Source organism: Kogia breviceps, chromosome 18, assembly GCF_026419965.1.
Source record: "Kogia breviceps isolate mKogBre1 chromosome 18, mKogBre1 haplotype 1, whole genome shotgun sequence".
Taxonomy (NCBI): Eukaryota; Metazoa; Chordata; class Mammalia; order Artiodactyla; family Physeteridae; genus Kogia; species Kogia breviceps.
The window spans coordinates 8,628,782-8,655,854 of NC_081327.1; the positions used below are offsets into that span (position 1 = coordinate 8,628,782).

General features: G+C 53.1%; 4 protein-coding genes across 6 annotated transcripts in view; 2 read left to right on the forward strand and 2 right to left on the reverse strand.

Annotated features, from left to right (window-relative positions):
* Positions 1–2,692: 2,692 nt before the first annotated feature.
* QPCTL (glutaminyl-peptide cyclotransferase like) lies at positions 2,693–9,358 on the reverse strand. 2 transcript variants are annotated; one of them, XR_010837847.1, is made up of 8 exons: positions 9,079–9,312; positions 8,470–8,613; positions 7,427–7,708; positions 5,761–5,913; positions 5,561–5,660; positions 4,947–5,063; positions 3,030–3,396; positions 2,693–2,878 (listed from the first exon to the last, which is right to left on the reverse strand). XR_010837847.1 is itself a non-coding variant. In XM_059045247.2 (7 exons), the coding sequence occupies exons 1-7, from the start codon at positions 9,286–9,288 to the stop codon at positions 3,251–3,253; spliced, it is 1,152 nt and encodes a 383-aa protein (XP_058901230.1). In that variant the 5' UTR covers positions 9,289–9,358; the 3' UTR covers positions 2,693–3,250. The 2 variants fall into 2 exon arrangements, 1 of the variants encoding a protein (XP_058901230.1); XM_059045247.2 differs by having other exon boundaries at positions 2,693–3,396; positions 9,079–9,358.
* A 661-nt stretch (positions 9,359–10,019) lies between these two features.
* SNRPD2 (small nuclear ribonucleoprotein D2 polypeptide) lies at positions 10,020–24,003 on the forward strand. 2 transcript variants are annotated; one of them, XM_067019816.1, is made up of 4 exons: positions 10,020–10,122; positions 11,808–11,987; positions 22,593–22,774; positions 23,986–24,003. In XM_067019816.1, coding segments are annotated over exons 1-3 (363 nt in total). In that variant the 5' UTR covers positions 10,020–10,120; the 3' UTR covers position 22,774; positions 23,986–24,003. The 2 variants fall into 2 exon arrangements, with proteins under 2 accessions (XP_066875917.1, XP_058901252.1); XM_059045269.2 differs by lacking the exons at positions 22,593–22,774; positions 23,986–24,003 and adding an exon at positions 15,452–15,716.
* Positions 17,744–27,006, reverse strand: GIPR (gastric inhibitory polypeptide receptor). Its single transcript, XM_059045633.2, has 13 exons — positions 26,744–27,006; positions 26,306–26,405; positions 25,724–25,831; positions 25,120–25,223; positions 24,316–24,419; positions 23,760–23,904; positions 22,845–23,004; positions 22,576–22,636; positions 22,187–22,256; positions 21,972–22,060; positions 21,741–21,879; positions 19,905–19,946; positions 17,744–19,808 (listed from the first exon to the last, which is right to left on the reverse strand). Exons 1-13 carry the CDS (start codon positions 26,813–26,815, stop codon positions 19,602–19,604), a joined length of 1,401 nt encoding a protein of 466 aa, XP_058901616.1. The 5' UTR covers positions 26,816–27,006; the 3' UTR covers positions 17,744–19,601.
* Positions 22,733–27,073, forward strand: part of EML2 (EMAP like 2) — a 39,056-nt gene continuing 34,715 nt past the window's right edge. The window contains exon 1 of the mRNA XM_067019815.1: positions 22,733–22,774. The gene's annotated coding sequence lies outside the window, so the exon portion shown is untranslated. The remainder of the gene's footprint in view (positions 22,775–27,073) is intronic.

Genomic DNA, 27,073 nt, shown 5'->3' on the forward strand with positions numbered 1-27,073 from the left:
AATAAAATACAGTTAAGGATATACTAAGCCAGAAATTTAAGGGAAAGGCCCATGGGGCCCTGAAGCCACTTTTGCTCTGAGGGTATTTGTTGATGTGAACAAACTTGGATTTCCTATTTGTAGCCTTATTGGGACAAGCAGGCAGAAGTCAAGGTCAAAGCCTGTCCAAGGTGAAGAATCTAATAGGAGGTGGGATCCCACTGAACTACAAGCTCAGGTAAGGCTGACCCAGAACACTGCAGAGAAGATGTTTTAAATGCTGAGGGAGAGACTTTCCTGGTGGCGCAGTGGTTAAGAATCCTCCTGCCAATGCAGGGGACATGGGTTCAAGCCCTGATCCGGGAAGATCCCACATGCCGCGGAGCAACTAAGCCAGTGTCAGCTACTGAGCCTGTGCTCTAGAGCCTGCGTGCCACAACTACTGAAGCCGGCGCGCCTAGAGCCCGTGTTCTGCGACGAGAGAAGCCACCGCAATGAGAAGCCCGCGCACCGCAACAAAGAGTAGCCCTGGCTTGCTGCAACTAGAGAAAGCCCGCACGCAGCAACAAAGACCCAACGCAGCCAAAAATAAAATAAATAAAATTTTAAAAAGATTTATTGAACGTAAGCTAGGTCTGAAGTAGCACAGAGACCAAAAAAAGAAAAAAAGAAAGAAAATAGGAAGGAAGGTTATGGAGGATAGAGTGAGGAAGTCTAACACGTTTAACTGGCGTTCTAGAATCAGAAGAGAGAATGGTGCAATGATAATATTTAAGGACACGATGATTGCAAATTCCAGACTGGTAAAAAGACCGGTATGCCCAGTGAGTCATAGGCAGGATAAATAAAAAGAAATGAATACCTAGACACATGCAGTGAAAGTGTCCAGGTGTGATCTTCAGCAACTGATTTCTCTGAAGCTCAGTTTCTTAACCTGAAAAATGAGAATACTGACAGCTCCTCAGAAGACTGACATGTGAGCTGTTGCATCTAGAATGTTCAACAGTTGTGCTCACCAAAGACACCTCATGGCCTCTTCATAGTGTGAAGCTGAGGGAGCCTAAGTTTGGGGGACAGATGGGAGCTGGGGGAAACATCACCTTGCCAAGCATCAGCAGCCTCATCTGTAAAATGGGGCTCATAAGCCTTATCCTGGATTCAAGTGGAAAGTGTGCCCAGGCCCCTTGCCCGAACCTGGCATGCAGTACACTCAGCGAGATGACCTGCAGGGAGGCAAGGGGCCAAGGACATCACTGAACACACCGCTTCCCCTAACGCGGAGGTGATGGTTTCACCTACTTCTGGAATGGCTGTGAGGCTAAGGGGACCTGTTGCACTCTTAAGTGCTTGGCCTCGTGCCTGCCACACAAGACATGAACAAACAGGAACTAACTTTGTGATTTGAGACCCTCCTGCCGCCCTGGCTGTTGATACCTGTCGGTTTCCTTTCTGAACTCAACTTCTGCCAATTCCACCTCTAAGAGGCTGTTAGTCCCCACCCCCCAAAGCTCACTCAGACTTGCAGCCAGTTAAAAGCCTCAGGAGGAGCTACGTTTGACCAACAACCTGTTGGTCCAGCACAGGTGGTTTTTGGAAGGGAGGTAGGACATGGGGATAGGAGCACAGCTGTGGGTGAGAATCTGGGCTCTGTTGATAACTGGTTCGTAATTCTCAGCCCTGGCCACCTTCATTTGCAAAATGAGAACCGAAATTGTCCCTCAGCCCGTGAGTCCCCTCGAGTCCTCGCCAGCCTTGAGTTGGCTTACGAGGCTGATGTTGACCTTCACTCTTTAACCCTGCATCCTGGCCTGCCATCCCTGTGGCCTACCAGGCCTCCATCGAAGTCACGAAATCAGCAGGTACAGAGCCCAACACGGGACTTCCTGTCTAGGTGCCCTTTAGGTTTGCTAAGGAGCTGTGAATGAGCCAAACTTGTATCCTTAAGGACAGCATGTCCCACATTTTCTCAGGTGCTTGTTACAGAGTCCCAGCCCCTCCCTGAAGTTCTGATTCAATAGGTGGGACCTGGGAGTCTGCATTTTATTTATTTATTTATGTATTTATTTGCCTCACTGTGCGGCTTGCAGGATCTTAGTCCCCTGACCAGGGGTTGAAGCTGGGCCCGGCAGTGAGAGTGCCGAGGCCTAACCACTGGGCCGCCGGGGCGTTTTAAGTAAGCGCCCCAGTTGAGTCTGAAAAGTAGGGCTGGGAAATCATTTCTTGGGCCATCACTAGAGTTTGCAGTTACACACACCGTCTCCCACTCCTGTATCCACAGCCAAAAGGGAAAGGATGGTTTGGTGGAACTAGTTCACAGTGAGCCTGGATCTGTCTGACCCATTTCTACCATAAGTACACTCAAACTATCAAAACCCAATGTTTTTGGGCTTCCCTGGTGGCGCAGTGGTTGGGAGTCCGCCTGCCGGTGCAGGGGACACGGGTTCGTGCCCCCGTCCGGGAAGATCCCATAAAAGAAAAAAAAAAAAAAAAAAAAAAAAAAAAAACCCAATGTTTCCCAAAGTATCTTCTGAGGTACCATGGTTCTGTGAGGTGCTCCCCAATAAAGGGGTTCCGTGGTGAAATACTTTGGGGAAACATTGCATTCTCTTTCTTGAAAATCCACACTGCGCAAATGAAGGAACTCGCTTAGTGTCTCACCCCACTTTGGCCCCCCTTTTCATGCAGCACCTATGTATGCTAGTTCTACAGGATATATTTTGCAGAAACACTCGTTTATTGGCCATTGGATCCGGCAGAATCTGGAGTTCCCACGTACCGGGTTTCCATCTCCTCTGCTCCCTGCTTACGAGCACATCTTCTGCGGGCTCCCCGTGGCACATCCATGTGGGAGCTGGGTTTGGACTGATGCGGTAGCAAGGCTGCCATTCTGGAGAAGGAACTGCCACAAAAAACAGAAGCCACAGAGAATTCATTCGGTCAGGGGTATTGCTGGTCCACATGCCATTTGCCGACTAAAATGGAGAGCGGCATTTGGCCCCTGCAGACGTGCAGCCCCAGCGTTTCCCTCAGGGCGGCGGCCAGGCTCTTACTCCTTCGGCTCTGACACCGCAGCGGTCTGTCTCTTCCATGTCTCTGAAGAGTGGCGGCTTGAGATAAAGAGGGTCCTCCAGTCAGCACAAAAGCAGAGCCAAAGGTGTTACCACAGGACGAGCCAGCACACGGCGAGCAGGCCCGGCCTGAGCTCCTCGGCTCCAGGTGCCCTCGTCGCATCTGCTGCTGGGCGCTCCTCCCTCAGGGTCCGCCGGGCAGGCTAGAGCCCCAGGTACTCAGCCAGGAACACGGCCAGGATGCGGCTCAGGTTGTGTACCGTGGGGGGGTGCAGGTTGGCCTCCGAGTCCTGGGCCGTGTGCCAGACAGAGGGGAAGGGTGTGGAGATGAGGTGAAGCACAGGGACCCCTGCGGGACAGAGAGGAGGCCCAGGCTCGCGCGTGGCCCCCAACTGACCCAGGAGCCGGGGCCCACGTCGGGGGAACCTTGCCTCGTCCTGCCCAGCAGAAGATACTCTGTTGTGGCACTTGAAGAATTCTGAGCAATGATTTTTCAGTGTGTGAGGGTAACACGTTCGTTTTAAAAAGACATCCAGTGTATTATTTTCATAACGCAAATTCGAAAAACTCAAAACTTAATGGATGATGGAAAGACAGAAGAAGGGAATGAGGGCTTTGAGCTTCCTCGCTGGGTGTACATTATTCGGCTCTTTTTCTCTTCTTTACTGATCGTTAACGTTTATGTTCTATTCCAGGCCCGAGTCTCCTTACAATAATCCCGTAAGGTGTACTAGAATACCCCCGTTTTACAGATGTGGACACTGAGGCACAGAGGCAGGCAGAGTGAGTTGCCTGAGATCTCGCCTCTAGGAAAAAGCACAGTCAGAATTTGAACCCAGGCCACACGTCTCCAGAGTGTGTGCTCCTAACCCTTGCACTGCATCGGGTTCCTGTCCCCAGAGTGTCTCACTCTTTGCTTGTCCAGATTTGGTAAATACCTGTCCCCCTGCTAGACAGGAGCCACGTGGATTATGGCCCATCACTGGATCCCTGACAGCTAGCTCAGTACCTGCCTTGGGAAGTATTCAGTGAATGAATCCATAAAGGCATTGTAAGAAACGCATATTTGTTGAATGAGTAAATTATAGAATAAAAATTTAAAAAGCAGTTTTTAGCACTTACTGTATATGCCAAGCACTGTGTAAGAAGGCATTTTATATATCTAATCTCATCTAATCCTCCCAACCCTGTGATTAAGAATACATAACATAAGTTTGGTGTAGCCACTACGGAAAACAGTATGAAAGTTCCTCAAAAAATTAAAAATAAAACTGCCGAATGAAAAAAAAAAGAGAGAATACATACATACATATGTGTCTGTATGTATCTATCTCTTCCTTTTCCAGAAGAAACGGGGCCACAGAGAGGCTCGGTAATTTGCCTTAGGTCAACCAATGGTAAGTTGCAGATCCTAGAACCCAGACCTACCAATTCTAAAACCTATGTTTTGAACCCCTCTACCAGATGTCGTCAACCCTGGCTGTGCATCCGAATCACCTGGGAGTTTTGTAAAAATAATGTAGAGGCCCCAGATTGTGGTTCAGTAGGCCTGAAATGTGACTGGGCATTTTTCGAAGCTCAGGTGATTATGCTGGGTGGCCAAGGGCTTGAGAGCCAAGAACTAGAAGAAACTGCAATCACTGAGGCACAACCAGTAATAGCTAACATTTCTTGAACACTCGCTAGCGTCAGGCACTGGTCCAAGGTCTTTACATTCAATCCCCTCAACAACTCTGAGATGGGGGCCGTTATCACCCCCATCCTTACAGATGAGGAAATCAAGGCACAGAGAGGTTAAGCAGTTTGCCACCAGTCCCCTAACCTGGGAAGGGGCCAGGGCCAGGTCGCATCTGTGGCTCCCTGGGACCCCTGCCCACCACTCCTCCCCACAGCAAGTACCTCGGCGGAGGAAGGGGATGTGGTCGTCTTCCACAGAGCCAGGGGGCTCCCCGGGCTGGAAGTACATCACTTCCCAAGGATGAGACTGCAGTAGGTTCAGACGGTGCAGGCGCTTCTCTGGAGGCGGTGGGGATTAGAGAGCAAGGGTCAGCCCCTCAACGGTCAAAGGTTCCCCTGCTCACAAATCAGAGGAGGGCAGGGGGTCTGGGGGTGAAGCACTGGTCATCCCAGCAAGGGTGAATGTTAGTAACCCCTTACTGCAGGCCGACTATGTTCCCAGTCTCAGTTAATCCCTCTGAGTCTAAGGAGGTGGATACCCCTATTATTACCATCATGCCCATTTTATAGATAGGAAATCGAGGCTCAGGGAGAGGAAGCCACTTGCCCAAGCTCACACAGCTGGTAAGAAAGAGAGGCAGAATTTGAACCCAGGGCTATCTGACCCCAGAGCCCCCATCTGTAATCACTTCATTTGACTGCTGTGGGGTCTTTTTGTGTTTCTGCCCTAGTGCTTTAGAGAGAGACTAGGGAGGTAGAGGGAAGGCTGGATGACCCCTTAGAGGACAGGTGCCTGGCCTCCCTCCAGCATCCTAGGTGGGTGCCTGCCTCCTTACCGATGCTTCTCAGCCGTTGGAACCAGCGGGCCGTGCGAGGAAAGTGACTGTAGAAGGTCGGGTTGGGGGCTCCCAGGAGATCAAGAAGCATAAAGAGATCCTAGGGAGAGCGGCCAGGACTGGAGAGGCCAGGCGGGATGCTGCCAGCCTCGTGTCACCCACTTCCCACATCACCGGAACCCAGTGGGGCCTGGTCTTACAATAGCCTGGATCCTGGTGAAGCCGGGGCCATGGGGTGCAGACTCCATGAGCTGGGCCAGGTGCCGGGAGCCGTAAAGCGAGTCCTTGGGTCCCCACTCCTTCAGTGCCTCTTCACCGTCCAAGAAGAGCAGCTGCAAGGTCACTGGGGCTGCCTGTGAGGGCCAGCGGTCAGGGCCAGCCCGCAGCCTCGGTGCACACACATTTCCTGCCTGCCTGCACAGCTGACGAGGGCAAACTAAGTCTCCTCACTCGAAGAGCACAGTGGCCAAGAGTACAGACTCGGAGCCAGACTGCCTGCGTTCAAATCCTGGCTGGGCTGCTCAGTAGCCAAGCAGTCGTGGGTAAGTTACTAAGTTCTCAAAGCACTGGCTTCCTTATGTAGAAATGGGGTTAATACCAGTCCTCATCATAGGGTAGGATTCGAACCCAGGTCCTAGGACAGCGCCTGGCACGTAGTAACTAAATAAGGGTTAGCTCTGATTGTAATTGTTATTCCTCAAGTTCATGTAGCCAAAGAGACCCACAAATAAATAATTACACAAATGATGAAATGCAGTTAGGGCAAATGCTTCCAAGAACAGCAGCGTCCTGATCTGGCCTGGGGAACATGTCAGGTCTGTTGGAAAGGGATGTTTGCAGTGAGGCTCAGTAGGAGCTGGCCTGGCAAAGCGGAGCAGAGGGGAGAGTGTTCCCTGGTGAGGAAGCAACATGCATCAGGACTGGGGCCAAAGAGGTTTGAGTAGAGGCCCAAGGGGTCAGCAAGGGCCAGGGAGCTTGGGCTTTGTTACAGGGGCACTGGGGTTTGAGCCATGGAAGGGATCTGAGCAGGGGAGGAGCGTGAGGAGATCTGTTGTTTCCATTCATTCATTCCATACATTTAAAAAAAAATTTTTTCCCACAGGGTTGATGTTTTTATCTTTTTGTTGTTGTTTTGGCATGTGGGCTCTTCGTTCCCCGACCAGGGATCGAACCCATGCCCCTGCATTGGAAGCGCAGAGTCCTAACCACTGGACCACCAGGGAAGTCCCTCCATACATTTTTATTGACATCCTACTTTATGCCAGGCAATATTCTCAGCCCAGAGGATACAGCAGGAAATAAACGCAGCCAAGGGCCTGCCTATCTGGAGCTTATTCTAGTTGGGGAGACATAAACAAATCAACATAAAGCACCATGAGGCATGGGAGAGTGACAGGGAGCTGTTTTAGGGTGGCTGGGAAGGTCTCTTTGAGGAGGTGACATCAAAGTGGACGTCTGAATGAAGGGTGGCAGCCAGCCAGGAATATATCTGAGAAAATCACATTCTAGGCAGAGCAAAGAGCAAGTGCAAATGCCTGCCTGGGGTAGGAGTGAATTGTGTGGCTTGAGGTACACGGAGGAGGTGGGAGGCTAGAGTGGAGTGAGCGACGGGTGAGAGGCGGGAGGGGAGACCAGAGAGGTGAGAGGGCACACCTCATGGGCTAAGAGAAGGGCTCTGGCTTATTTGTGGAGTGAGGTGGGAGCTGTGGGGGAGAAGGGACAGGATCTGACATTCAGGAAGTGGAAACACCCTGCGGCTGTGTTGTGGAGCGGAGGAAGACAAGACCAAGCACGGGATGGTGTTGGTATGGACCAAGGTAGAGGCAGTCCCTACCCACCCACCCCCACCCTACCCCGGCTCCTCACCTGCTCCTTGGCTCTGGCCAGCTCCAGGTCCAGGGCCTGGGCCAGCTCCAGTAGGAGGGCGCAAGGCACAGCCGAATCGGTGGCCCCCACAAAGGGGGCTGACCCAGATGGGAAGAGCTTCGAGTCGTAATGGCAGGCAAGGGTGAGGTGACGGGCAGCCCTTGGGTCCAGCGTGGCCACCACGTTGCTGAAGTGCAGTGGCCCCAGGGGTGTCGAGGCTGTGAAGGGGTCCAGTTCTACGTGCCAGCCTGCCGTCAGGGTCCGCAGTGTGGCCTCCAAGAACTAGTGGCAAGAGAGAGGTGGGAGAGTGGGTGGGGACTGGGGAGAAGGTCGGAAGAAGGGCCACGTGACCCGAACCATGCCGAGCAGTCAGGTTGACTCACAAATCTCACTTTGGTTTAATCGTTCCCTTGATACACTTCGGCTGAGTACCTACTAAGTGCCAGGTGTGGAGTGACCCTATCTCTTGATGCCAAGACTAATCACAGCTCACCCTTCCATAGCACTCACTCTGTGCCAAGCCCTTGTTCTAGGAACCCTGTGGAGTGGGGACCGTCAATGGTTCCATTTTGAAGATGAGGAAACTGAGGCACAGAGAAGTTAAGAAACTAGTTCAAGGTCACACTCCAGGTGGCTGATGTGGATTTGAACTCAGGCAGTGTTCAAATGACTCTTAATACTTTCTGAGAGGCAATGTAGAGATGTTACCACACCGGCTCTGGAGCCAACCCATTTGGGTTGAAACCCTAGGTATCTCATTCATTAGCTGTGGGATTTGGGCAAAATGCCTAATCATTCTGCTCCTCAGTTTCCCCATCTACACAATGAAGATCAGATTGGTGCCCACCTTATCCGGCTGTTGCTGATGCTTAGCATATAGTAAGATTTTGGTGGGGGCAGTAAAGAGAGCAGTGGTCTGGTGGTTAGCAGAATAGGACTCGAGTCAGATTACGCCCAGCCAGAGCCCTAGTTCTGCCACTTGGGCAGAATACCTATTTCCTTGGTGGGCTGCGGGGTCACGGGTTGGAAGTGGGGCCCCTTACCTTTCTGACTTGGAGATTTCCGGGGCTGCCGGGGGTCCGCACAACCAGCAGGGGGCGCAGATAATTGTTCCAGAGGCGGTGAGGGTCCAGTTGCCCCACCACCCTCCGCACCCCGGCTTCGGGAAGACTTCCGATCGACGGGCCCTTGGGAAGGGGGTGGGGAAGAGAAGAGCAGAGCGTGAAAGCAACACCCATTCCAACCCTACCCTGGGGGCTGTCGCCCCTAAGAAGCCCCAGTTCCTCTTCCTAATCGCAGCCTCCAGCATCGGAGGTTTCTAGGATAAATCCTAGACTCGGGAAAGTCCCCCCAAGTCCATCCGGCCCAGCCCACCCGGCGAGAGTAAGGGACTCTTCCAAATAAATGACTTTAGGATTAGAACCCAGAACTCCCAGTGTTACTCCTCCAGACCCTTCCTCTTACGGGGTAACCGCTATTACAAAACAAGCCCGAAGCCTCATTCCTTTGGAAAGAGGCATGCGCTCTAAAGACGGAGACGGCGGCACCTGCGGCTAGGGCAATACGATAAAGTCACGTCAACCTGAAACCTCAAAGAAGGGGAGGCGGGGAATAAGGGCTCCCGCAGTGCCCGCGTCCCCTCCTGGCCTCACCCGCAGCTCCCGGCCTAGCGGCAGCTCCTCGATCTGGCGGTGCCAGCCGCTCCAAATGGTGTATAACACCGAGGCCACCGCCAGAGCCAGCAGCAGCAGAGGCAACAGCTGCGCCCGAGGTAGCAGGCGGCGCTTGGGCGGTGAGGGTGGCTCCAAAAGGCCGCGTTCCCCGAGCCGTAGCCGGGGCCGCCCGCGGCCCCCGGAACGCATGGCAGCTTTGCCCTGAAACCGGTCTGGGACAGCGGATAGAGTTTAGGCCCAGCCAAGTCCCACCCCGTGTAATCACCGGACCAATGAGCAACAAGAGCGGCTGCACCATCCCACCCTTCCGCGGGCAATAAAGCCAATGGGACTTTCGTTCTGAGGACACGCCTCCCTGTCTCCCCGGAGCTTTGGCGGTTGGTTCCCCTGAGGGTTGCACAACCCAAAAGGGAGCGCGAAAGAGGTAGGCACCGCCTCAGCGGAGGAGGGGAAGCCAATGAGAAGCGTTTGATCATGGAAAACATTCGACCTGCCGGGCGCAGGTCCCCGCCCCTCCCGGATGTAGGCAAAGGATTGGTTACCCCTAGTCAAAAGATCAATAGACACTTAAATGAACGGTCCCCGAAGGAAAAGGGGAGGTGTCCATCCCGGAAGCGAGGAGCGGATTGGCTTCGCGGAGGCCGCTCCCCCAAAGGCAGGGCGGGCGGGCATGTGGAAATAGCTTGTCCTTTCCTTCCTTCAACCTGTGCGGTTCTACAACAAAATGGTTTGAATCAGTCCCGCTTTCTTTTCCTCTCCATTGTCGTGAACATCCACCCCGTACTGTCCTGAATGGACTGGAATCACCACGTGAAACTTTTATCCCACAGCCGCGAAGGGCTGGCGGAAATCGCTATGGCAACTGGCCACGCCCCCATCCGCTGGTTGGGTTTGCGCAGGCGCCCACGGAAGTGGGCCGCAGGAAGCGGAAGTCCCGCCTATGTGTAGCTCTCTGCGGAAGGCTGAAGCAACGCGGAGGTGACGGTAGTGACTTGAGCGTGCGGCCACCACCATCGCCAACATGTGAGGCCGGGCTAGGCTTAGGTGGCGGGAGTGGGGTTGAGGGTGTAAATTTGGCCACTTACCGGTGGAAGGGGATGGGCAGAGCCGGGGGTGGAGGCAAACATTTTAGGGGTAAAGTGGCGTGCTTTTCTACTGATGCGTTTGAGAACGGACGTGGGGCCTTTGACGGATTCTGACTTCGGGAGGAGGGACAGCTTTATCTCATAACGGGTTGGGCTTTCCCAAATAATGAATCTTACTGAAATGAATTTTAAGGGGAAGCGCTTTTATGAATAAAGAACCTGGAAGAGGGGAATACGGACTTGTAGGAAAAACGATCTTAGATAAGGGGCTTATACGGATAATTTGAGCTGGAGATGGTTGGCTTTTCAACTACATTCCCGATTTTTACGGATAACAAGTTACGGGAATGATCTTCCTTACGTATTCATTCAACAGTTATTTATTGAGTGCTCCTATATCAGGCTGTTTTAGACACATAGGCTCTATCAGTGAATTAGCCCACTCCCCCAAGGAAGAAAATCCCCTTATGCATCTTATGGGTTGGGAAGAGGCAGGCAGTAAACGTACTGGTAATAAACAGGTAAAGTATGTGGTGTGTTAGGTGACCGGGACTATGAATAAAGAAACAGTAGAGCAGGGTGAAACAATGTAGAACGCCACTTTTGAGAGACCGGACACATAAAGGAGGCAACACTTGAGCAAAAACCTGAAGAAAGTGAGAGAGTGAACCACAGAGCTATCTGAGGAGGTATCCAGGCAGAGGGAAAAGCAAATGCAGGGACCCAAGAAGAAGTTTGCCTAATATCTATTTTTTAATATAAATTTATTTATTTTTATTTATTTATTTTTGGCTGCGTTGAGTGTTTGTTGCTGCGCATGGGCTTTCTCTAGTTGCGGCGAGCGGGGGCTACTCTTCATGGCGGTGTGTGGGCTTCTCATTGCGGTCGCTTCTCTTGTTGTGGAGCACGGGCTCTAGGCGCGCCGGCTTCAGTAGTTGTGGCTCGCGGGCTCTAGAGCGCAGGCGCAGTAGTTGTGGCGCACGGGCTTAGTTCCACTGCATGTGGGATCTTCCCAGACTAGGGCTCGAACCCGTGTCCCCGGCATTGGCAGGCGATTCTTAACCACTGCGCCACCAGGGAAGACCATGAGAGGGTTTTGAAGAGTGAGATGATATATGACTTGAGTCTTGGCACCATCCCTGAGACTGCTTTGTAGAGAGCAAACTGTTGGGGAGCATGGATGGAGGCAGGGAGACCAGTAGGAGAGAGATGATGATGGAGGTTTAAGCCATGGTAAGAAATGGACAGATTCCGATATATTTTAGCGGCAGATGACAGGATTTGCTGACAGATTGAATATAGGATGTGAGAGAAGGAAAGAAGAGTCAAGTTGACGTGAGTCAACTTTGAGTTTTTGCTCAAAGAACTAGAAGGATGGAGTTGCCATTGATGGAGATGAGGAAGGCTGTGGATAGTATAGTATAAGTTGGGGGTATTGGGGGATCTGGAGTTCAGCCTAGGACATGAAGGGTGGAAATGTCTATTAGGCATCCAAGTGGAGATGCCGAGAGAGGACCGAGCAGGAGGGTGGGTGTGTGAGGGAGACACCGAGCCAGAGGCCGTGACCACCCAGGCTCCAGCTCTGGGCCCTCTCACCTGTGGGTTCCATACTTGCCCACTTAGGAGCCTCCTCAACAAGCCCAAGAGTGAGATGACCCCAGAGGAGCTGCAGAAGCGGGAGGAGGAGGAGTTTAACACAGGGCCACTGTCCGTGCTCACCCAGTCGGTCAAGAACAACACCCAAGTGCTCATCAACTGCCGCAACAACAAGAAGCTCCTGGGCCGTGTGAAGGCCTTCGACAGGTAAACGCCTGGGTATGGGGAGGTGTTCTTTCCAGGCCTGGAGAAGCAGTCCCAGCTCCAGTCCGAGGCCCAGGGCAGAAGCCTCTCAGGACCTCAAGATGTGGTGGTCTGTCGTTGTCCCTCCAGCTGTGAAGCACAGTGGTTATGGTCGTGTACTTGGGAGCCAGTCTTCCTGGATTCATGTCCCAGCTCTGCCTCTTAACAGCCATGTGACCTTTCGCAAATGACTTTATCTCGTCTGTACAGTGGCAGTAATCATGGTGGTTGCAAAGATTCAGTCACTTAATATATGCGAAACGTAGTAAGTGATTAGAAGTCGAGCATTTGGCACACAGAGCTCTTAATCAGTTTTTTTGCAGTTATTGCATAATGAGAGCGTCCACCTGGGTCAGGTACTGTTTTAGGCTCCAGAGATACAGCAATGATGGAAACAAACATGCTTCCTATACTCAGGGAGCTTATGCTGTAGGCAGGGAAGCCGACAGCAAACACGTAAATAATGTCATAAAGACAAGTGATGATAAATTCTATGCAGAAAAGTGAAGCCAGGTAAGAGTTTGAAGTACTGGGAAGGGGGTGCTGTCTTAGGTAGATAATATAGGAGGCCTCAAAGGAAGAGGCAAAGGTGGACAGATATGAATAAAATGAAGGTGCAAGCTAGGGTCTGAGTGTTTCAGCCATAGGGAGCAGCAAATGATTTTTCCTCTCTGGGCCTCAGTTTCCTTATCTGTGAAATATGCATCACAGTAATACCCCTCAGAACAGTTGTGAGGCTTAAATGATATTATGTATGAAGAGCACTTGGCTCAGTACCTAACACATAATAAATGCTCAGTAAACATATGACCTGCAGCCTTTAGTTTGCATTTGGGAAGTGCTTTCTCATGGTGGTGTGATGAAACTTACTCCTGGAATGCTTTTGCCACTAGCTTTTATGTGACCATGAACGAGTCTTTCGCTCAGCGTTAGTTTCCCCTCGAGTAGAATGAGAATGAGAACAACAGGAAGTGCCGGGTACAGGAGGTAGAGAGGTCTGGATTCGAACACAGGCTCTGCCACTTCCAGACTCTGACCTTGGGTGAGTCACTTCAATCCCACTGGGCTCAGTTTCCTGCTCTAGAAGCTGGAGAGAACTAGTAAACTAGTGTTTGCCTCCTGGGGGTGAGATGCATGGAGGATTGATGGGTTAATGCTTAGAAAGTGTTTAAAGAGGCCTGGTGAGTGCCTGTATGGTACGTGCTCAATAGGTGGTGGATATATATATATAATTTTTTTAAAGTTAACTCTTTCCTTTTCCCCTGGCTTCCTCCTCTGCCCCCATATCATCCTCTCATCCCTCTCCCCACCCAGCCTACCACCCTAGTATGCGTCCTGCCATGTTTGATTCACCCAGAGACTCCTTTGTGGTGGTAGTTAACCGCTTTATTGAGGCATAATTGATCTGTCATAATATCGTAAAATTGTTTTTAAGATAGAATCATCCATGTGATTCTGTTGCATCTTGTTTTTTCACACAAATCAGTGGTCTGAGGACATCACTGCAAGTTAGCTAAGGCATTCGTAAGCACTTCATTTACTTAATTATGTTACTTTCTTGAGTGAGCGATGGATGCAAAATTTGAAAAATACAAAAGGCACCCAATGAAGAGCAAGTCTTCCCTCTGCACGCCCCAGGTGCCCTCCCCAGGGACCCCATCATGGCTAATTTCTCAGGTCTCCTCCAGGAGGATTACTTGCACAGAACATCATACACGTAGGTACAGGAGGGTGCTTTTTATTTATTTTGAAGTCACTACTAATGGCATGCCACGCCATTTTAGACCTTGCTTTTTTCACTTAACAATATACCTTGGAAATGTTCCCATATTGGTATGCTACTTCCTTTTTTGTTTTTGTTTTTGTTTTTTGTTTTGTTTTGTTTTTGCAATACGCGGGCCTCTCAGTGTTGTGGCCTCTCCCGTTGTGGAGCACAGGCTCCGGACGCGCAGGCTCAGCGGCCGTGGCTCACGGGCCCAGCCGCTCCGCGGCATGTGGGATCCTCCCGGACCGGGGCACGAACCCGTGTCCCCTGCATCGGCAGGCGGACTCTCAACCACTGTGCCACCAGGGAAGCCCAAGTACCTTTTTTTTGACTTATTTTCTCTGAATTGGTAATATATTCACATGATTTCCAAAACAGTAATAACAGTCCAATGAAAAGTTTCCATCTGGTTTGTCTCCAGTCTACCTAGGTCACCCCACTGCCACCAGTCTTTAGGTGTATTTCAAGGATTTAGTATTGCACAACCAGTGGTGGAATGTATGTTTTTCCTACCCACTTTTTTCCTACAGAAGATTGCTTTCCATGCATCCTGTTCCCTCCCTTGCATTTTTCACTCAACAGTATCTCCTGGAGGTTACTGCAGAGCAAGGCACAGAGCTTCCTCATATTCTCCTCATGAGCTTCCTCGTCTTTCTTTTTTTTTAAATAACTTTACTTATTTTATTTATTTATTATTTTTGGCTACGTTGGGTCTTCGTTGCTACTCTGCGTTGCGCTGCATGGGCTTCTCACCGCAGTGCCTTCTCTTGTTGCGGAGCACGGGCTCTAGGTGCGGAGGCTTCAGTAGTTGTGGAGCCCAGGCTTAGTTGCTCCGTGGCATGTGGGATCTTCCCGGACCATGGCTCGAACCCATGTTCCCTGCATCGGCAGGCGGATTCTTAACCACTGCGCCACCAGGGAAGCCCCCTCATCTTTCTTATGCTTGGAAATATTTCCCTGTATCCTCCTATCCCTTTACCTTGCTTTAATTTTTCTTCATAGCACTTGCTACCACCTGACGTATATTACGGGTGTCTTTGTTTACTTGTTTAGTGTTCTTCTCCCATCACTAGACTGCAGAGCCCATGAGGATAGGGATATTATCTCTTTTATTCATTGCTGTATTCATTGCAAGCATTTGTTGACTGAGCTCATCCATACTGTCGTCACACGTGCCCACCCAGCACCCTGAGGACAGGGACAAAAAGCAGGACTGGAGTGGAGGCGTCACGTACTGGCCTCAGGCCCCAGGGACCTCTGGTTCTCCAAAGAGAAGTTGTACCTTTGCTTATGCCACCAGAAGTACTTGGAGTTAAAAAGCACAAGCAGCACCATTTCATTTGCCTTTATCCTGTGCCAGGCCCTGTTCTAAGTACTTAACAAGAATACTGTATTGATTCATTTAATCTTCACAACAGCCCTAGGAGGTAGGCACCATGAATGTCTCCATTATAGAGAGGAGGAAACTGAGGCACAGAGGAGTGAAGTCCTTTGCCCAAGCTTCAAGCTGAGGACTTGCAGAGGTGGCCTTGGAGCCCCGGCCATCCTGGTCCCGGGCCTGCACCTTCCCCCATGCCTCGCTGATGGAGGAAGAGGCAGTGCTGCACAGAGGAGGGGGTCAGCAGGCTCCCTCTCATTCCTGATGCCGCCCTCTGCCCACCAGGCACTGCAACATGGTGCTGGAGAACGTGAAGGAGATGTGGACCGAAGTCCCCAAGAGTGGCAAGGGCAAGAAGAAGTCCAAGCCAGTCAACAAGGACCGCTACATCTCAAAAATGTTCCTGCGCGGGGACTCGGTCATTGTGGTCCTGCGGAACCCGCTCATCGCCGGCAAGTAGGGGCCTCCTCCCTGCCGTCAGAACTTGCCCCCTCGTTTTGCGAAGACTTGCCCTTTGTGCTGGGAATAATAAAGTCATGTGTTTTTTCTAGTGGCCTCTGTCTGTTCATAGGGCCTAGAGAGTGGGGCAGACCCAGGAGGGGGGCAGCCGGGCATGGGGCCAGGCCCGGGGGTTGGGACCTCTCTGAGCAGGTGAAGAGGCCTGACTTTCCCCCTCTGCGAAGTGAACTGGTTGGGCAGAGGGAGCTTTTGCTGCCTTTTGTGCTTTAACTTGTTCTCGCTTCTCGTCACTTTCTCTTTCTCTTCCTTCTCCCCACCTCTCAGTAAGTCGGTCTCACTCAAAATTTCTTTGTCTTTTTCTTTTTTTTTTTTTTGCGGTACGCGGGGCTCTCACTGTTGTGGCTTCTCCCGTTGCGGAGCACAGGCTCCGGACGCGCAGGCTCAGCAGCCATGGCTCACGGGCCCAGCCGCTCCGTGGCACGCGGGATCCTCCCGGACCGGGGCACAAACCCGTGTCCGCTGCATCGGCAGGCGGACTCTCAACCACTGCGCCACCAGTTTTTTTTTTTTTTCCATTTGTTCAGTCAGACAATCCCCCAAGTGCCTTCTCTGTGCCCAGCCCTGTGTTGCAATGCTGGGGACACAGCAGTGCCCAGAAGAGCCCCCAACCTGCCCTCACTGACAGGAGAAGGAGCTGCAGTTAAAGCAGTTAGTACTCAATACCAACAGCATTTGTAGCTGACACCTGACCTTTGAGGTTGCCAGGCCCTACACTCTGCACTGTTCAGACTTCCTAACAGCTCTGAGCAGGCACTGTGATTTATTACTTCCAATTCCGGAGGCAGGGACTGGGGCACAAAGGTGATGGCGCCTCCCCAGGGGTATCCAGCCAGGAAGTGGTGATGCCGCGATTCAAACCCACCCTGCTCCTGAGCCTGTGGCTTAACCCCTGAACTCTGCAGCCCTCAAATCACAGCTTAATTACCCTTGAGAGAAATTCTCTGACACATGTAAGGAGATAGAGCTGGGAAAGGGAGACCTTACTTATTGTGGGTGGATTCAGAAAAATCCCTGTCTCGCTCTGACGTGCACACATCATGCTCCCGCCCCCCCCGCCCGCCCCCGCCTGCTCTCTCTTTTCTGTCTCTGCATCTCTATCTGTGTTCTCCAGATAGGGCCAAGTGCCAGGCTGGTGCAGCTCGCAAGTCTGATGTCAGGGTCGAATGAGTCGTCTGACACACTGAGCTGTGGAAGGCGCAGCCATGATCCCATTAGCGACAGAGCTGAGGACCCTACAGCAGGAGGCCTGACACACGCAGGGCAACGGCTGTGAGGTTATAAAGGCTTATGTTTACTGAGTGGTTCACATCTAATTTGAACAACCATCTGGGGGGTAGATGCTAGAGGCACCCCATCTTACAGATGAGACAGCCAAGGCCCAGAGAAGGTAAGCGAGTTGCCCAGGATCGCTCAGGAAACAATGGAGCCAAGTTCAAACCCAGGGAGCCAGGCCCTCATGACTGTCGGGGAGCAGGATGGAGCCATAACCGTGTGGGGAATGATGCTGCTGCAGGAAACTTACCCCCAGGATTTGGTTCTTGTGCAGGACCTGGGACAGCACAAGCTCCGGGGTCACAGTTCAAAACCCTTCCCCACATCCCTCCTGTTCTCCCCAGGAAATAGGAATTCCTTTCCCTGCCTTGCAGGCTGGCAGCAAAGATTCTAGCCTAGGACACCCCTGCCTGGCATCAATCTGAATTTCCTCATCTCTTTACCCAACCCACTGCCCAAATGGTCTCTAATCCCCTCTTCTGTTACAGTGAGTGAAAGTGAAAACAAAGGTTGCGGGAAAAGCACTAGGCAAACTGGCCAAGTGTGCTCCATGCACCAGGCAGTATCCTAAGAGTTACTCATTGGAATCTCAGGCAACCCTAGGATGTTGGTACCATCATTATTCCCATTTTCCAGAAGTGAAACTTAGGCACAGAGAGGTTAGGAATTTTCCCCAAGTCACACAGCTAATCAGTAGCCAAAAACTAAGATTTGAACTAGGCTGCTTCCTGCAGCTTTATTATTCCTACACTACCTTTCTGGAGAAGCAGCTCTCAGAAAATGTTTGGCACACACACAATTTTTAATCGTACACATTGTAAATAGTTTAAATAACAGGAGATCACATGAATGTTCCCAGCTGGGAATGTTCTCTTAGGCATGGAGGACGGTGGCAGCATGGTGTCCATGATCTCTTGGCAACACGTGGCTGAAGTTGAGCAGTACTGCTCTCCAGTGAGTGCAAGGCCACCACCGGCATCCGGCCACACAGCCTGCCTCTGTCATTTCCCTTATGGCCTGGCCGAGAAGATTTTCCTGCCCCCCGCCCCATCCCCACAAAAAACAACTGTTTCTCAGGCTTTATTTACAAGGGCCCAGCCCTAGGGCCCCCACCTTCCCAGAACCCACAAGAGGGGCCCAGCAGGACCACATGCTTGAAAGGACTCTGAGTTCAGCGACTATGGGCCATATCTGTCCAGGGAGCTGGGGACCCCCACGGAAAAGAATGGACAACACCCAAGTACTAACTGGATCTAAGTGTGTGTCTATGTGGGGGAGGAATTTAGGAGTGAGCGTCTTGCATGTGTACAGGTGGTCCAGCCACAGTGAGACTGCTGGCTTTCCTCCTAACTCTCCTAGTTCCCAGGAGCCATCAAGAAGGGTATGCATGTGTGTCCACACTCTCCAGCTGGCAGTGGTCTTGGCCTCCCTGGATGTAGGTTTCAGCTCTGACACCTGCCCTGAATTGCCCATGTTGATATCTACACACAGAATCCTCCTCTCTGCACCCCAGTGCCACTCACATTTCTATCTCTCACTCTGACCTCTCCTGTGAGCTCCAGACGCTTATTCCCAGCTTAACATGTCCAAAGAGCACTCTTGGTTCTCCCCACCCTGAACCCCATCTCCCTCTTTCCTCTCTCCAGCCCCAAGCGAGAAGTCTTCCCTGGTTTCTCTCCTTCCTCGGCAAATCCTCTCAGTTCTACCTTTAAAACAGCTCTAGGGCTTCCCTGGTGGCGCAGTGGTTGAGAATCTGCCTGCGGATGCAGGGGACACGGGTTCGTGCCCCGGTCCGGGAAGATCCCACATGCCGCGGAGCAGCTAGGCCTGTGAGCCATGGCCGCTGAGCCTGCGCGTCCGGAGCCTGTGCTCCGCAACGGGAGAGGCCACAGCAGTGAGAGGCCCGTGTACCACCAAAAAAACCACAAAAAAAACAAAAAAAAAACCCAGCTCTAGAATCTGTTTCACACCCTATGTGGCCACTACCCTGGTCCAGCCAACATCACCTCCCACCTGCATCAGCCTCCTCCCTGGGCTCCCAGCTGCCACCCTTGCCCCTAATAATCTGTTGGCCCGGAGGGCAGACAGAGAGATCTGTTTTCAAAACGTAGCCCACTCCATTAGGAGCCGCTCCAAAGAATCTTCAGTGCACCTGAAATAAAATTCCCACTTTTCTGCCGCCGCCCACTTCTCTCTCCATCCGTTGGCTCTGATTCGTCCCACTCCGGACACGCAGGCCTCCTCTCTGTTCCTCAGGCACCGCCAAGCTCCTTCCCGCCCCAGATGCTCTTCCTTCTGCCTAGAATCTCGCCGCCAATTCTTTCCAAAGGTGTCTCCTTCACCTCTTTCAGGCATGGCTTGAATGTCGCTTCCTCAGAGATGCCCCAGGCCACACTAGGCCCCCTTCTAACTTTTCTTTATAAGCCGTTCCACGGCGTATATATAACTTGGTTTATCCTCACGGTCTGTTTCCCCCACTCCGTTGTGATCTCTAGGAGATCAGGGACCTTGTCTTCTGTCTCCTTCCCCTCCGCCCCTCGCCCCCGCGCCGCCCCATTTCCCCAGCGCTCTCCACACCAGGCCTGGTACACAGCAAGCGCTCAATAAATACGTGCTAACTGAATGGACCCAAGAATCCCGCTGCCTAGCAGTAACTTTCTAAGACATGGCTGGCCTCACCCCCAGGACCTGGGAGTGTCCTCGAGCACACAGCGCGGCCGGCGGCGACCTGGCCGGGGCCGGAACCCGAGGGCAGGGTCCGGAAGGCGCGCTCGGGGGGTTGGCACGGCTCTTCGCCGAGTCTGTGGCGCAGGCGGCAGCGGTGCCAGCCCCGCCGGATCTCCGACTGCACCTGCAACGGGACAGCGGCGCTCAGAGGCAGCGCGGGGCGCGCCATTCCCTGCGCGGCCGGCAGAGGGCGCGGGCGGCGGGCCGGGGCTCTCCCTACCTCCTTGTTGATGAAGCAGTAGAGGACGCTGACCAGAAAGCCCTGCCAGAGGAGGTGCGGGGTTAAATTGGGGGCAGGGGCAGGGTTATAAACACCCCTTAATGAGCTCTGACTCCTTCCCGGCCCCAAACCACCTCGCCTGCCGCCACCCTGGTCCTACACTATCGCAAGTCACCTTCTCCCTGGCTCCCGAATCCCCCCGTTGCCCTCGCCAGTTTGCTGAGCTCTCAGGGCTGGAGGTTAAGAACAAGTGACCCCGGAGGTAGCCGGCTTGGATGTGATCACCGCTTCCCCACTTTCTTCCCCACTTGGGTAAGCTGCTTAACCCCTCTGTGACTCAGTTTCTTCCTCTGGAAAATGGAGTAATAATACAGTGGTGGTCGTGAGAATTGAGGTATTATTAATATGCAAGAAGCTCTAGTGCGTGGCACATAGTTAATCCTTTTTCTGAATTTTATCATAACTTACTACATGGTTTTATTTATTTATTTATTTAGCCACACTGTGCGGCTTGCGGGATCTTAGTTCCCCAACCAGGGATCGAACCCAGGCCCTCGTCAGTGAAGGCACGGAGTCCTAACCACTGGACCGCCAGGGAATTCCCTATTTATAAACTTTAATAAAGAATTAGTTTTATATTTATATAAGTTTATACATATTTTACATATAAATTTAAATAAATATAAAGTATATTTATAATTAAGAAAGTAATTGATATATTAATGCAAGACAATTATTTTATGTGTAATTATTAAGATATTTCTTGTCACTTTCCACTATCCTTTTAATATCTAACTCTGATCACGTCCCTCTTCCCTCCTGGCTCCCACCTCAGTCAGAGGAAAAGCCAAAGTCCTCGCTTGGCTCAAGGATCTTCCCAGGTCTCTCACCTCTGTCCTATCCCCCACTTGCTCTCACTGGCTCCCGCTGCTGAGGCATGCTGACCTTCTTCCGTCATGATGGGTACTCTCTCCCACCTCAGGGATCTTGCACTTTGCATTTCTCTTTCTGGAACATTTTCCCCAAATATCTTCCTGGCTTGTTCCCTCATCTTTGGGTCTCTGCTCCAGTGTCTTTTCAGCAAGGCCTTCCCTGACCCCCCTGTCTATAACCCCATCCTTCTTTGTGGGTTCCTCATCTCTGTTTTCTTGCTTTCTTTCCCCCCTCCTTTAGGCCCGTCTCACCATCTGACATTCTGTATATTTTACTTATCTTTAGCATCTGTCTCTCCCACTAGAGGGCAGGCACCATTTGGTTCTTGGCTGTATCCCCCTAGTAAGCCTGGAAGAGTGCTTGGTACATAGCAAGTGTTCAAGAAAGTTTTGCCGAATGTAATGAACGAACAGCCTTATGAAGTGAGACAAGTATTGTCCCCACTTTAGAGATGAGAAAACTGAGGCCCAACAAGGTAAAAAGCAGGGTGGAGGCTAGGGTAGGGCAAGCACGGGCAGGGTGGGCCTTCAACTTCGGGGAGCACTTCCTTAAAATTTGCGCTTCAGGTACTTCAGATGCCTCACCCTTGCCCTGGCCCTGAGGTGAAGGCCACAGAGCTGGGAGTGACAACCCAAATTTGCCCCCAGCCCTGGCTGGCCTCAAAGCCCTCTATCTTAACCAGGAGGCAGTACTGCTGGGGCTGCCTGGTCTCCTGTCTCCTCTCTGCTGCTTCCCCAGCCCGGGGACGGCGCTAGCTCAGTATATTGTGTAGAATGAAAGAACACAATCCTATCTTCACACCCCATTCTGTGGCTGCGCCAGAGGATGACTGTAACCCTCGTGCCCCCCTGAGTAGGAGGACCCCAAGTCAAAGGGTGTAGCTCCTGCACCCTGCTTAAGCACCTGGAAAGAACTGAGGAAGATCTCAAAGCTGAGCTTGGCCAAGCGCAGGGCACCCCGGGCCTGTTCCTCAGTCACGGGAGCAAACACCACCTCGTGGACGCCCAGCAGGGGCACCAGCGTCAGCGTGGAGCGAGCCAGCCTGGGGGTAGAGGGTGGCAGTGGTCCCGCGGCCCCGGGTCCCCCATCTTGAACCCAACCACCTTCCCCTCCGTCCCCACCGCCCTCCTTCACCTCAGTCGGTAGTCCGGGCAGCGCATCTGTTGCGTCCTCAGCTTTGACGCGAGGATGCCAAGGATGCGGATAAAGATGAGAAAATTAATCTGCGGGGGAAGAGAGAGAGAGAGACTGAGCCAGTTCCCCCCCTCTCAGCCCTACCCCCCACCGCCCCGGCTTCTCAGGATAGGAAATCCCTGACACCAGCCTGAAAGAGGTGGGGCCGGCCGTACCAAGATGGTTAGCAGGATAGGGGTCCTTATAATCCACCAAATGCCCTTGATATCGTTCCGCTCCCAGCACCTGGAGGAGGGTGAGTAGAGCTAAGGGACAGAAAACCGTAGGCTCGCCGAATTAAGCACTTAAACTCACAAGGCCCCGCCCACCTTCCTTAACGCCACACCCACATTTCCTTAAAGCCCCGCCCGCTACTAGTTAGGCCCAGCCCTCATCCCTCCCTTTCCCGTAGTCCTGCAACCCAACTTTCTAAGCGACCTGTTCCTTTAGACCCCACCCAGGTCCCTAGGTGCAATTAGAACCTCCCCACGTTTCCATCGCACCCCTCCCGCCTCCCTCAAAGCTCCGCCCACCTCCCAAGCCCCGCCCCAGACCCGCGACTCACTGCGTGTTCTCGTACAGGTACCTGACGATCACCCAAGGAATGACGAAAAGCGCGGGGACCCCTGTGCAGACCCAGCCCCCGCCCCCCACCCCGCCGCAGCTGTCAGAGCGCGCACGGGCCCCGCCAGGCCCAAGACCCGAGGAATTCCCCCGCCGGCAAGGGGAGGCAGAAGCCTGGAGAGGAGAGGAGACCTCCTGAGGTAGACCAGCAGGGTAGCTGGGGGGAGGGGAGGCGCGCTGGGCTGGGCAGGGGACAGGGTCGGGGCTCACCCCAGCCGAGGAGCATGTAGCAGCGGAAGTGACCCTCCTCGGAGCCTCCCACAAGCACCAGGAGGCTGTGCAGGTAGATGCCCTCCACCAGCAGCCACGTGTAGTTGGCACCCACGCAGTACTGGGTCAAGATCTGGGCCGTGCGACAGGCAGCTAGGGCCTAGTGGGCGGCCAGACAAGAGGAAGCGGCAGTCAGGGCCCCCTCCACCCCCATCTCTTGTCGTCTCTTGACATCAAATGTTCTCCTCTCATTCTATATCACCAAAGGATGATATAGAATTGGTTTCTCTCGCCCTATTCTCTTTCCCTATATGAACTCTCCCACTCTAACCTCTTTAACAATTGGTGTCCTACATCTTGCTATCAGAGTTCCCCCCAGATCCCCCCAAATATGGCCTCTCCCACCCCATCTCCTTCTAAGAATTCCACTCAACTACTCCACCTCTCAAAAGGTTTCTCTCATGTCCCACCAGCATATGGACTCTCCCACCCCTTGGCTTTTTAACAATTGGTATGGCCCAACTTAATAGGTTTTCTCCCCGCTGTCCCTAGACTTGAGTCTCCCACCTTGTCTCCCAGGAACAAATTGGTATCTACCAAATCCCCCCACTAGCCAGTTTCTCCCACCCTGCCACCGTCTCACCTCTAGCAGGGGATTCTTTCATTGGTGCGAAAGTCCAAGGATGGGTGAGATACTGAGAGAACGGAATGGAAAATTCCAATAGAGGAGGTGATGGGGTGGGAGAGTTCAATGATGGGGGAGGCCGAGTTGTGAGGGTCCCTCTCCATTTGTGTTGGAAGGGTCAAGAGAGATTAACTGTCGATAGGGTAGGAGGTAGTAAATGGAATGGGAACCCTCTGGCCTCACCAGAGGAGAGAGAATCCCAATTTGAGAAAGCGAGAGAGGGTGCTCACCGGGTTCCACAGCATAGGAGCCTGATCCGCTGGGTAGGGGCCGTGTGGAGGAAGCAGACGGTCTCGGGTGAGGATGGCTGCTGCCCGCAGCATGAAAGACGTGAACAGGTTGATGTGGATGTAGTTGCGAGTGCAGCGCAGCCGCCTGGGGGATTTGTTTTGTTTTGTTTTGTTTTGCGGTACGCGGGCCTCTCACAGTTGTGGCCTCTCCCGTTGCGGAGCACAGGCTCCGCACGCGCAGGCCCAGCGGCCATGGCTCACGGGCCCAGCCGCTCCGCGGCACGTGGGATCTTCCCGGACCGGGGCACGAACCCGTGTCCCCTGCATCGGCAGGCGGACTCTCAACCACTGCGCCACCAGGGAGGCCCCGCCTGGGGGATTTGGAAAGCAGTCTGGGGACCTGTCCTTGGCCACACAGAGTCCCTTAAACTACCCCCCAGCCCATCCCACATAACCACCATTGAATGCTTGTTTCCGGTGGAGCCTGAGTACCCTATCTTACTGGGAAAACTGAAGCCCAGTCTCTGCTGCCTCCGCTCAGGGCTGGGGGTCCCACCTGAAGAAACTCAAGATGAGCAAGGCGAGCAGCAGTGTGGCAAGGGACAGGGAGTAGCCCACGGTGTACACAACCTGCAGCCGCTCCAAGCTCAGCCTTTGGTCCTGGGGGTGGGGCAAGAGGACACAGAAGTAGAGCTCAGTTCTTCCCCTAGGGCCATAAAGGTGCTGGAGAGATATCTGCTCTTTGTTCCTACCCCACACCCCAGTGTTCTTTTGGGGATCCACCTACCATTGTCTGAGTGGGGCACTCCGCCCCTCAGCTCCAAGGCTGGGCATGTGACCAGCCAAAGCATTCTATCTAACACTACACCACACACACACACACACACACACACACACACACACACACACACACACCGATTAGTCGAAAGCAGTTATATGACCCAAATCAGGCCAATGACAGTCAGTCCTGGGACATAAAATTAGAGCTATTGAGAAAAAAGCTCAGTCTTCCTACACTGTTGCTTGGTAGGTGGAATGTGAGCCTGATGCCAGCGGGAGCTACCTTTTCCACCCCACAGAAAAGAGGACACCATCATACAGAAAAACAGAGGAATAATATGGTGAGATTCCCAACCACATCATTTTAGCACCCAGATCCAGCTGTGCCTGAAGCTGTAGCCTTATACCTTTCAATCACAGACGCCAATATATTCTTTTTCTTTCTCCTTCAAACAAGGAACTGAATTTCTATCACTTGGAACCCAGAGTCCTGAACAGTACAAGGGGTTTGAGGCTCTGTCTGAGGCTGCTTTCTGCCTATGTCTGGACATCCTACCCTGAATCCCTCAACTCTTCGTACCTGAAAAACCCCATTCTTCTCTGGGTTCTCACACTGAGAATGGTCTCTCCAAGGTCCCCATTGGCCATCACTGCCACAATGGCGGAGGACAAAGCCTGCAGCCACTGTGGGGAAACAAGGGAGGGGATCAGAGGCACAGAGATGGAGGCAGAAAGACAAATTGTGAGATGAAGGCAGAGAGAGATCTAGTGATATGATGATGATAAACCCTTATGTAGCATTTTACACGTATCAATTAATTTAATATTCATAGCAAGCCTGTGAACTTGGTACTATCATAAACATCATTTTACAAACGAGGAAAGTGAGGCGTAAAGAAATTAAATAAACTACCCTAGGTCACACAGCTAGTTAGGCAAGGAAGACCAAGATATGCAGAAACAGACTCATGAAAAGGAGAGAAAATAAGAACCTGGTGGTCCTCAGACAGATACAGAGACAGAGAAGGGGCATTATGTGGTGACCCAGCCAGGGGTGGACAGACAGGAGACACCCAGCCAGACAAAGAGGAGCAGGATTGCTGCGGGGCAGTGGTGTCTGGGGCCAGGGTTAGAAGAGAGCTGTTTGTGTCAGGGGAGGGCCCGGTGTCCACGAGGCAGCTCACCGTGGCGGTTCCAGGGCAGGTACCAGGGGCAGGACGCACGGGCAGTGGCATTGGGTGCAGTGTGGTCCCAGCAGACGTACATATCAAAGGACCCGTTACAGGCGAGGCCTGGGGTGGGCGTGGGGGCCAGATGTCGGGTGGACCTTCTGTATCTCTCGCCCAATGATTCTCCGCCTTCCACACACAAGCCCTGCCCCAGCCCCGCCCACCTGGAGTGATCGGGTCCCTGCTCCGTCACAGCTCCTCCCCTCAGACCCCAAGGCCCCGCCCACCTCCCGAGCCCCGCTCTGGGCTCCTCCCACCAAGCAAGTTCCCGCCGCAGATGCTTCCCACTCTGCAAGGCCCTCCCTAGGCTCCACCCCAAACTCCCTCTTGGCGGTCCACTTTAGGTCCCACCCACCTAGTGTAGGCCCCGCCCAAGACCCCTCCCCTTTCAAGGTTCATCTCAGGCCTCTCCCACGCAGCCCACATTTAACACAGACTTCTCTCTCAGGCCCCGCGGGTCAGTCCTAGGCCGGCCTCAAGCCCACCCCTCTCAGCCGCAGCCCTTCTCTTGCCCCCAGATCTCCACCCCTGTCACACCTGCTGGGGGCGCCGCAGCCTCCAGTGTCGCCTGGCACTCCCTGCGGTACCGTTCCCAACGCTGGTACAGCTCTCCCGCCGTGTGCCCCTCAGAGCCTGCCTACAAAAAGAGAGAAGGGAGGACCCCCCCAACCCCGCCCCGCGCTGACCCCTGCTCCCAGGCAGCGTGGTTCCTGAGGGTCAGAAACACTCTAGAGGGACTTGGAGGAGCTGTCCTGTTTTGCTCAGGAGTCTTGGGTGGCTTAGAAACCTCTTCTTAGTCTTGAGGGATGCCTAGAAACCACCAGGGGAGTGGCTGTGGGGAACTGAAAACCTTCAGGAAATTTACGGGAAGGAGGCGGGGAGGTCTTAAAACAATCTTCCCAGTGGGATAAGCCTTAAAAGCCGGCCCCAGACATCCCGCCAAGCCTTGAGCTCCTTAGCTCCTCGGGTTCTCACCTCCGCCCTCCGGAGCAGCGGCTCCCACAGCGAGAGCAGCAGTGGCAGCCCCCAGGGTGGACAGCTCGGCATCGTGTGGGAGGCAGGGCATGGGGGGCGAAGGGTCCGGTCACGCAAGGGCAGCCGGCTCTGGGGGTCCGAGGGCAGAATCGGGAGCCGCCGCCCTCCTCCCCCAGCCCCAGCGCCACCCCGCAGAGGGATTCAGGTACCCGGAGGCAGAGCCCCCCTCCCCCAAGAGCGGTGATTTGGGGCCGGGGGGCGGGGAGTGGTGAGGAGTGGGCGGAGACCGAGATCCAACACCTGATTCCCGGGCCCGCCCCCGGCTGTTGC